At 45.6% G+C, this 10,481-nt stretch overlaps 1 protein-coding gene across 6 annotated transcripts in view; it reads left to right on the top strand.

The window, feature by feature from the left end:
- The first annotated feature begins 1,874 nt into the window (after window positions 1-1,874).
- DCUN1D1 (defective in cullin neddylation 1 domain containing 1) overlaps window positions 1,875-10,481 on the top strand; it is a 75,762-nt gene continuing 67,155 nt past the window's right edge. Inside the window, exons 1-2 of one of the 6 annotated variants that reach the window (XM_054713773.1) lie at window positions 1,884-1,970; window positions 2,105-2,223. In XM_054713773.1, coding sequence (XP_054569748.1) covers window positions 2,128-2,223 — 96 coding nt within the window. In that variant the 5' untranslated portion in view covers window positions 1,884-1,970; window positions 2,105-2,127. Of the gene's footprint in view, window positions 1,971-2,104; window positions 2,224-6,493; window positions 6,596-10,481 lie in introns of those variants that run through there. The other 5 variants (XM_054713774.1, XM_054713775.1, XM_054713776.1 and 2 more) reach the window with 5 other exon arrangements.

Genomic DNA, 10,481 nt, shown 5'->3' with positions numbered 1-10,481 from the left:
CGGCCTGACCATGGACCTTCAAGCTTCCTTCCTCTCCACGCAACCCCCATCCCACACACCCTGCTTCCAGGTCAGGTTGTCAACAAAATCAAGAGACCTCTTCAAATTCTCCCAAATTTGTTATTTTATCTTGAAGTGGTGATCTTTAGCCACAGCATTTTCCTTTCTTTCACGTTTGGTCAATTAAGAGCGGCCATATCACATTTTATCTCCAAAGAACTTTGCCTAATCATCTTCTTTCTCAAATATCCTGAGGGGTTCTCCCTGATCTCCAACAACAAATTGACCCATTTAGGCCTCATAATTAGATTCTTTCATTGACTTCTTCTTTCTTGTGTATTTATTCTCAAAATGATAATCTCATAATATTCATATTTTGTTATTTTTGTCTTTCTCTTTCACAGTGCTACAGGCTAATCTGACCCTGCTATTAACTTTTTTAAAGTTTTACAATATTTGCACAGAAACCTTCCCTTGAACCAAACTCTTCTCTCTTCATCCATCCCAAATAATTTCTTTGAAAAGGGAAACATGTCTTAAAGAAAATGCCATTTACCTATTTACTAGATAACCCTGAAAAACACACCTCAAAACTCCAGAGTACCTGTGGGATATGTTTCAGTGCTTCATATATGTCTTATTTTGGTTGAACAATTCTTATACAGAAATCACATTTAACAGGAAGACATGTTCATGATCAGGCACATTACTGGTGCTTGGTAGACAAATTTGCACTGGTCATTTTCCTAGTTTGCTATACACACTGAAAACATGTATCCCAGATACATGTTTTCTCCAACTCAACTGTGCTAGGTTCCTGAATGCTAAATATTTTTATGCATACTATTGATTATCTGTAGATATCCCAGCTTTTCATTTATTTCCTGAAAGTAAGAGTACTTATTTACTCCCATTTGTTGAGCATCTTCTCCAGGCCAGCCCCTGCCCAGGCCTATGCTGGTCAATATAGCAGCAAGTACCATATGTGGTCACTGAGCACTTGGAATGTGACTTGTCCAAATGAAGATGCGCTTTAGGTGCAAAACGCACCTCAGATTTCAAAGACATGCTATGAAGAAAGAACGTAAGATGTCTGAATACTATTTTATATTGAGTACATGTTGAAATGCTGGTATTTCCAATATCTTAGGTTAAATATTAAAAACAAAACAAGTGAAGCTTGTTCCTTTTTACTTTATAAACGTCACTACTAAAAATTTTAAATTTCATATGTGCCTCACACTGTGGCTTGCATTGTATTTGTCAGACAGTGCTTGCTTAGGTGCTTCATACACTTAAAAATGAATGAATGAATGAATGAATGAGTGAATGAGACAAGCTATTCTTTCTTGATCTTTAAGGACAGCTCATAATAGTCTACTGGGATAAAATCAAATAAACTTAGGGTTTAATAGAAAATAATACAATTCAACCTCATTTTGTAATTGAGAATACTGAGTCCCAGAAGGTAGCCTTATGCATTACCCTCTGAATAAAGAGAGAAAAGCAAGGTGTTGATTCAATACCAGCATTTTCTCTGTCATCACCAGTGAAAAATGCCTCGGTGAGGATACCAGAAGTATCCAGGCACAAACAGCCTGGATTTCAGAGTACTACTGAGTCATCCACTGGACTACTGCAAGTAGTACTGTAATGGCTTAAAACAACCTCAAAGCCATTACGATTTCAATGAATTCACTCTTTGCAACTGATTAGAGCTGTCCGAGACAGACACCAGGCTGAGCCACAGTCTCATGTAGGAGGGACAAGGCTGGGCTGGGCTGGGCAGGGAGGTCCAGGATGAATACCTTCGGACAGTGGGACATTGTGACATCATCAGTGATGGGCTTGGTTTCTCATCGCTGGCCCTCCAGTCTGAGCTGTCACCGCAAGTCCATTCCTCTACCATGAGTGTGGAGCAGCTAAAATCAACAGACCCACATGTACCTTGAGGTGACAGACTGGCTCTGGTAAATATCCCCATTTTCCTATATAGAAGGTGACCCTGGAACACTGCTTTTGTTGGCCCTTTTGTGTGAAGAGGACAATGGTGCCCAGTTTCCTAGGGACAGACCTTGAGGCTTATCCCTTTGTCCTGATTAAGGATTCCTCTTCAAATGGTTCAGAATGTGGGGGAGAAAGTCCCAGGCAGTCAGTCGTTTCTTCGGCTTCACCGGTAACGCTTGTCAGGAAGGGGAGAGCCAAAAGGCTTCCACTATTCTGGTGAGTTTGGCATGAATCTGGGACTCTGGCTCTCACGTTAGATTTCCTGCAGCTACATTGGGCTTACCCCTGCCCCCGAGGCCTGCTTCACCCTTTAAAATGTCTTACTCTTACGTATTTATAAATAGGCAAGCTTGAATTCAATAAGCACATTTATGTAAATGTTGGGCAAAACTGAGTCCACCCAAGTTAAGTGTGGGAAGGTGGTGGCGGTGCATCCCAGCATAATGCCTTTGAACTGTAACCATGTACACATAGTTACCCTGCAGGCTTAATTCTAGCTGGATGAACTTACCAGATATGTTAGCAGTCTGTCTTCTCAGATCACTCCTGCTCTTTCTCTTTGCTAAAAGACAGATTTTAAAAGTATGGAATTCTTGGGTTTACACAGTTCCTTAAACAGAGCTGCAACAATTTTATCAGTGAATATATTTAGCCTAAATGGATTTTTAAGGATCTCAGGTAACAGTTATTTCAAATAGTTGCTTGTTTTACCTTGAAAAAGTACGCTATCTACAAATACTCTGTACTAATTTGTTTATATAGCTAGAGGTGTACAGTGAATATATATGTATGTATGAGCTATGTGACACATATATGTGTGTATATAGAGATATACAATATATATATCTATGTCTGTCCATAGAGAGAGGGAGAATGAGGATAGTGGATTTTAGTTAGAAATTTCCCTCTGATTTCTTATTATGGTATTGAGCTTGTCACCACAGAAGATAATCTTTATGAGTTTTGTGTTTAAAACAATCTCAAAGCCTTAATTATCTGAAAATTCATGATGAAAGAAAGTATTATGAACATGTTAAATGAATAGTCTTTATTTAATCAAATCTTGTAATTTATGCTTTATCTTCAGGATTTTTCCATTTTAAAAATAATCAGGATAACTTTAACAAATGTTTCCCTCACTCAATAACAGTGATTGAGTAATAAGTCTCCATTTCACATTCACTACTATAGCTTGGAAGTGCAGTAATGGATACAGTTGCTACTACATTTACCATCTGATCATATGGTATAATATTCATCTGCCAAGGAGGACAGAAATTCCATTACAATAACAAACAATGTAGGCATAGTCTTAAGGCTTATCGACAGACATCAGTTAGACATCTTCTTCCTTTTAATTTATGCAACCATTACCATGTAGCATATATGTGTCATATATGCCAGGCATTCACTTTGACACTGAAAACTTGAAGATGTGTGCAACTGAGTCTCTGGCCTGGAGCAGTACACAGTCTGGCAGGGGAGGTGGTCATGTAGGCAAAGGATTATCATATGATGTCATAAGTGCAACAAAGTATATGCAAGGTGTCACAGAAGTGCTAGAATCAGGAATGAGGTCAGGAGACACAGAGAAGGTGGTGTTTGAATTGAGTATGAGGACTTGGTAGGAAATACAGCGTGGTGGTGAAGAGAATAGACTCTGTAGACACACTGCAGTATCTGGGTTTAAATCCCAGCTCTACTACATTCCAGCGGAGGAGCCTTAGGCATGTTATTTAGTCTCCTGTGCTTTAGGGCCTTCTCTGCAGAATAGGCATATTCACTGGGCATAGTTCATAGGATCAAAGTGAGGATTATGTGAGTTAGTATGTATCATTGGTTTAAATTAGTCCATGGTACATGGGAAGCCCTTGGTCAGTGTTAGCAAGTACGCCAAGGATAGCAGAATGAGAGAAAGCAAGGAGACATGAAGGAGCAGGGCACCTTCGGATTGTTAAAACTGACATCTGAGGTGCTGTGGAAGGTGGTGGGAAATGGCCAGGTGAGTGGACAGATTATGGGGAGAAAGCCTTATAGGCCACACCATAGAGGCTCAAGTTTATGGAGCCACTGGAGTATTTTAAGGAACAAATTCAGATTTGTATTACGGAGAGGTGGGGAAAGAGTAGAGGCCAGGAGATTAGTCAAGAGGCTACTGATAAGATGAGAAGAGATATGATAACTGCTTGGCTGAGGGGTGGGGAGGGTAGAGTGCAGATTCAAAGTTATTTAGGAGGTAAAAGTGAGTCTTGGTGACCGATTAGATTAAGGAGGATGAGGTAGGAGAAGGTGTGGAGGACTCTTACAGGTCTAGTTTGGATGATTTGGTAAAAAGACAGGAGGAAAAGCAGGTTTGGATTTGTCAATATTGATGGACTTCTGGAATGACCAAAATGAGCTGGAAGCCAAGATTTAGGACTTCTCAGATAAAGGCAGTAGTTGAGCCCTAGCCAGTTGCTCAGTGGTTAGAGCATCAGCCCGAGGACTAAAGAGTCTTGGGTTCGATTCCAGTCAAGGGCCTCTCGGTTGCAGGCTTGATCCCTGGTCTCAGTCGGGACACGTTCAGGAGGCAACCAATCAATGTGTCTCTCTCACATCGATGTTTCTTTCTCTCCCACTCCCTTCCACTCTCTCTAAAAATATCAATGGAGAGAATATCCTCTAGTGAGGATTAACAACAACAAAAAGGTAGTAATTGACATTGTGGGAATGTGAGTGAGAGCATGACACAAGTTGTATGCAGGAAGAGATTCAGGGATGCTTCTGGAAAACCGAGCATTTGAGAGCCAATGAGAGTTGCGTCAGCAAAGGAGAGAGTGCACACAGGGGAAGGGGGAAATGTGGAAGAAAGTGGATCATGATAAATGCTGGAGAGGAAACTTGCGGAAATGTTTAAATGCAAGAGAGAGGTCAAATAGAATGTGAACTAAGGCCTGTCCACTGGAGTTGGCAATTAGGCAAAAGCTTAAGAAAACTTATGAGCTAATATCTCAGCGAAATATAACAGTGTAGGGAAAGAGATACAGTGAATCTTCTTCATTAAGACCCTAGGTGTAGTTGCTATTTCAGGTCAAAGGCCATGGATGTGGCCCAGCTTGGGCCTTGCTGCATGAGGCAGATCTGGCCTGTCCTCACAAGAGCTGATTTCCCAAAGCTAGCAAGCAGTGTGGCCTATTAGGATGTGCCCACTCAAGATTGGTGGGGAGAATGGATGATACTATCTGTGTTGGCAGAGTCCTGGGAACTCCTGATATTGGTGGGCTCCAGGAAGCATTAGGAGGCCCCCAGGAGTTGCCCAAGTTCTACTGCCTGAATAAGAACTTCAAAGTCATGAAGTTATACTGTTGACCTGGTAGCTTATACCTGGCCCTGTTGGGGGATGAGGTGTGTGTGTGTGGGCGGGGGGGGGGGGGGGGGGGGGAGGGCGTTAGAGGTGAGGGTGGTAACACCTCCACTGAGGTTGATTCTGTTCTGAAACACCTTCACTTTGGGCTGATTCCTGGTTGTGATTTTCTGACCTTTGCTTTATTATCTCTTTATTTCCTTCCTTCGTGTGTGAAAGGTGTCTCATCTCTCCAGTAGGATAGTTTCTTACGGGCAGTTCACAGAGCCTTTTGTACTGCCTGCAGCCATGCTTGCCCACTTGACCCCAGCTCACAATCCTGGCGCCCTCATCCTCACGAGACTTAGAACCAAGCCTGGACGGTTCACCCACCCTGACGTCCGTCAGTCGTCAGTGAAAAAATACGTTCATTACTTCCCAAAACTTATCCTAGGAAGGGGGAACTGATTGGGAATTTAGAGCAAACAGCGACGCTGATACTGCAACTTCCCCCACTAGCCGCATCCAATGCGTGTGGGGTGTGGATCGCCTGGAACCCCAGGACTCTGCTCCCGGTCTCGCCGTGGCCGCTTCTGTCTGGGGAGAGCCTGCGCCACCCTAAAGGGCATTGCAGCTCCCGCCCGGCGGGACCGAGGTCTCCCCCAGCGCGTCCACGTGGGGGACCTGATGCCGTCCAGATACTGGAACTGGGGGTGGAGGGGAGAAGGGAACGTGGGGTGAGGCTTTCGCTATTTTCTGCTTCTTTTGTACGGATGGGGTGGTTTGGGATGGAGCTAGCGCCCCTAGTCCGATCCCTTCCAGCCGCCCCTCGCTGCACAACTCATTGGCCGCGGCTCCCGCCTCCCGGAGCCCGTGTAGACCCGGCCGGGCGGTCCGCCGGCGGAAGGAGCGCAGGAAGCGGGTGCCCAGCGCCCCCTCCCCGCCGGAGCCCGCGGGCGGCGGGAGGATGTCGGCGCGCGGAGGGCGTGCGTCGCCCCCTGCCCCGCCGGCGTCCCCGCCCCAGCCTCCCCCCCCCGCCCCGCCCGGGAGACCCCGCGCCCCGGGGAACCCCCGCGCGGGGCTCCCGCCCCCCGCCCGTCCCTCCGCCTCCCAGGCCCCGGGCTGCCTCCTCGGGCCGCGCCGGGCCGGCCGCACTGCGCATGAGCGGGAGCCCGGCGAGCCCGTGAGAGGAGCCGCCGCCGCCGCCGCCGTCCATTCGCTGCGGAGCCGGAGGAGGAGGGGAGAGGCCTGGAGGACACCAACATGGTGAGGCACCCGGCCGCCCGCCCGCCCGCCCGCCGCCGCCGGGGCCGCGCCGCCGCGCACCCGCCCGCCCCTCCGCCCCGCGGCGACCCCGCCGCCCCGAGCCCGGCCCGCGGCCTGCGCTCCGCTCCGCTCCCCGGCGGCTCGGCTCCCGCCTTCCCTGCCTCCTGCGCCCCTTCCCGCCGGCGCCGCCGCTACGCGAGAGCCGAGGAGGCGGAGCGGAGCCGGGCCTAGTCGGGAGCCCGGGAGTTTGGGGCGCGGAGCGGCCCCCGGTGCCGTCGCCGGGGCGAGCGCGGGGGGAGGCGTTGGCGGGCGGGGGGGGGGGAGGGGAGGGGACGGCAACGGCCCCGCTCCTGCCGGGCCGCCGGCTCCATTGTGTCTGGCCCGGACCGGGTCGCGGTTCCGGGTGCGGAGCCTCCCCCCGCCCCGGCAGAGGGAAGGACTTTGCCGAGCTCCCCTCCGCCGGCGCCTGCCCCGCGGGTCTCGGGCGGCCGCGATTGGGGCGGGCGGGGGTCAGCCCTCGCCTCTCTCCATCCCCGCGCCGCGCGTCCCCAGCGGGAGCAGGAGTTTCTCCGGCCCGTTGGAGGCGGTGGTCCTGACTTCTCCGCCGGGAGCCCTGGAGACCGCGGGGCTCGGGGGGCCGGGGCCGGGGCCGGGGGGGGGGGGGCGGGGAGTGCGGAAGTGCAACCTGTTCTAATTTCATGAAAGGAGGAGAAACAGACCTGCTGGCTTTGGAGCACATATTTTATGTGCTTGGGGGTGGGAGGAGTGGTTGCTTTATTGCGCCAGTGAAAAAGATCACTTGTGATTTTTTAAAAAACAGTTTGTCAAGTGATTCCACCCCCCCCCTTTTTTTTTTGTTTTTGTTTGTTTGGTTTTTTTTTTTGCTTGTTTGGGGGAAAACACAACACAGTATTTAACGCGGTGGTCAAGTTAAATGTTTACATGTTGGTGGTGATGTACCTGACTCCGTGGGACTCTTTTGTTTTTCAGAAGCGATGCTTGTCCTTAGAGTCTGAGCATGAGTTGGATTCCAGGCAGGTTACTGTGTGAATAGACAGTAAAGATGATATTGTTGTCCGTGGGCTCACGGGCAGCATAAAGGCCTCTTTGAGGAGGGTGCCTGCGTGTGTGTGTGTCTGTGCTAAGGGAATGCCCCAGTGTCTTTTGTTTTTAGTTGGTCTTAGTTCTGCTGAATGACACTTAAATCTGGCCCCAGCTCCCAGCTTGGCAACATTTTTGGTGTCATGCAGATGTGTCGCTTAGTTTGCCATATTTTTTTTTCAAGATTTACATTCTAGGGGAAGTTCCATACAAATTTACTGCTTGTAAGAAAACTTGGTCATCAAGTACAGGTCAGTGTCGGGATTGATATTACAGCGTTCAAAGGTCCACTAGGGCGTCTGAACAGTTTCTAGTGTCTTAGGTGTTATGACCGTCTTAGACATTACTCCTCAGGTTCCCAGACGCTTGGCATGCAGATGCCTAGTAAGCCTAAAGCGAGGAGATGTAACTCCCCGTAAGCACTGACAGGGCATGGAAATGTGTTCTGTTCTTAGCAACCTCCCAGTCAGCAGCATCCTCTTGAAAGCCAAGGTCCTGATAATGCGCATCACCTGTTCAGGAATTCAGGTTTCTCGTGTGCTTCACCTGAGAGTTCAGCTTGGATTGGAGCTTGTAAGCTTCTGTCCTTTTGTTAATATTAAATAGCTAGTTTTGGATCTTAGCCATAACTCATCTAATTATACCAGTAGTGACAAGATATTACTAATTTAAAACACTTCTGTGGCTGAACTCAGATCATGTCACTAGAATTGCCTTGGTATGCTCTAGTTAGTTTAGAAACTAAATCACCGTGGGCCCTAATAGAAGTGAGGCCATAAGAATTTTCTGGTTAAAAATTGTTTTATAAGTTTCGTATAATTGTTTCTCAATGTAGTTTTTGGACTCATGTTTTTTTGTTTTGTTTTGCTGTGTGTGTAATGCAGCCCATTGCTAGGACACGTGTTGTCAATTTGGGGGCAAGCTTAAATGATGGGATAATCTGAAATATTTTGTATAAGAAGAAAGATTGTTCAGATAACTTTAAAAATAATTCAGAAAGTAGACAATATTCTGTTACTCTTGAAGATCTTTTAAAAAGTGGTCAGAATTTTTGGGTTTTCTTATTTTTAAGATGACATAATTGGATTTGATGATTCTAAAGTTCCATTCAACTAAAAATTTTGGTTCTAATGATTTTTATATATATTTTATTGATTTCAGAGAGGAATGGGGAGAGAGAGAAAAAGAGAAACATCAATGATGCCTCCTGCACGCCCCACACTGGGGATCGGCCGCAATCCGGGTATGTGCCCTGACTGGGAATCAAACTGTGACCTCCTGGTTCATAGGTGGAAGCTCAATCACTGAGCCATCCGCATGATTTTTATTAGAGGTGTGAGAAGTGTGTAGACTGTGTAACCTACTAGATTTTTGACTCACAGTATCATAGAATTTTTAGACCTACAGTGACTCCAGAGATCATCTATTTACTCCCCCTTCACAAAAGAAGAAATTGAGGATCAAGGAGGTTTTGAGGTTCAAGGTTGCAAAATTGTTTGTTGTAGAATTGAAACTATTTTCTCCTGGCTTACTATTTCCCCCAGTATTTGTGATACAATCAGTCTTCTGACTCACATGAAATCTGTAGAAATGGTTGAAAATTGGATTTGAAAATAAAATATATTACTCACTTAAACATGAAAACCCAAGTATTATTGGTGAATATTTTAAATAAAATTTAAATGAATGAATGATTAATGATGTTAATTACTGTTTTTTAATTTTTTTAAAAATGTGCGGACTTTGAAATATAAGATTGTTTTTTGAACAAAAATACCAGTGTTTATAAGTCTGAATGACTATAGGCCTGTTCAAGATTGTCTCTTTAAGAACTTGTTTTACATTTGTTTGACTATATATATAAAAGCAAATTAAAGAAAGGCCTTAATTTTGTTGATTATTTATTAAATACCTATTAGGTGCCAGGCATTGTTCTAGGCACTGTGTGTGTGTGTGTGTGTGTGTGTGTGTGTGTGTATATGTAGTTTGTTTAACTCAAAGATGAAAATCCCTGCTCTGGTGAGAGCTACATTTTAGTCAGCAGAGACATATAATAAACATAGTATATCTTTTTCTTCCTTACTATGTTAGAAGGTGTTAAGTGCTATGGGAGAAAAGCCCTGTTAGGGAGGGGAATTGAGAGTGCTGGGGTGCAGTGGAAGTGGGGTTGCAAAATGGTGTCTTCACTACTGGTGAGGTGAATTTTGAGCAGACTAGGAGATGAATGAGTGAGTCCCACAGAAATACGGTGGGGAGAGATTTGAGGAACCTTGAGATCAGTGTTGCTGGAGCAGTTTGTATGGGGCTCCCTCTCCCCCACACAGTGTCATGTTAGCATTGGAGTAGATGAGGTCTGAGTGATGAGGAGTGGAGATGAGCTTGGGTGGGCATTAAAAGGATATTGGGATTTTATTCCAAGACAAATGGGAACCCACTGAAGGATTCTGAGTGGTATGATGGTATTTGGGTTTTCTTATTTTTAAGATGACATAATTGGATTTGATGATTCTAAAGTTCCATTCAACTAAAAATTATTATTTAAAAATAATAATTATTTTTAAAGCAGTTTTTGAAGACAAAACCCATATTATAGTTTTCTTTACCATGAAGCTTCTGTGAGTTTTGAATTCTCTTTAAAATGACTGTCCAATATTCAGTAAAAACTAGTTGGCTGTTGAGTTTTACCTAGTTAAAACAGCACAGAAATACCTTTCATAGATTGCTTTTGAATATGTTCTAGTAGTTTGTGTATAGTTTAATGGCTACATGCTGAAAACTGGGCCAC

The sequence above is a fragment of the Eptesicus fuscus genome, chromosome 3 (assembly GCF_027574615.1).
Source record: "Eptesicus fuscus isolate TK198812 chromosome 3, DD_ASM_mEF_20220401, whole genome shotgun sequence".
Taxonomy (NCBI): Eukaryota; Metazoa; Chordata; class Mammalia; order Chiroptera; family Vespertilionidae; genus Eptesicus; species Eptesicus fuscus.
The sequence above is the reverse complement of the archived record's forward strand: the minus strand, read 5'-3'. Positions and strand labels throughout refer to the sequence as shown.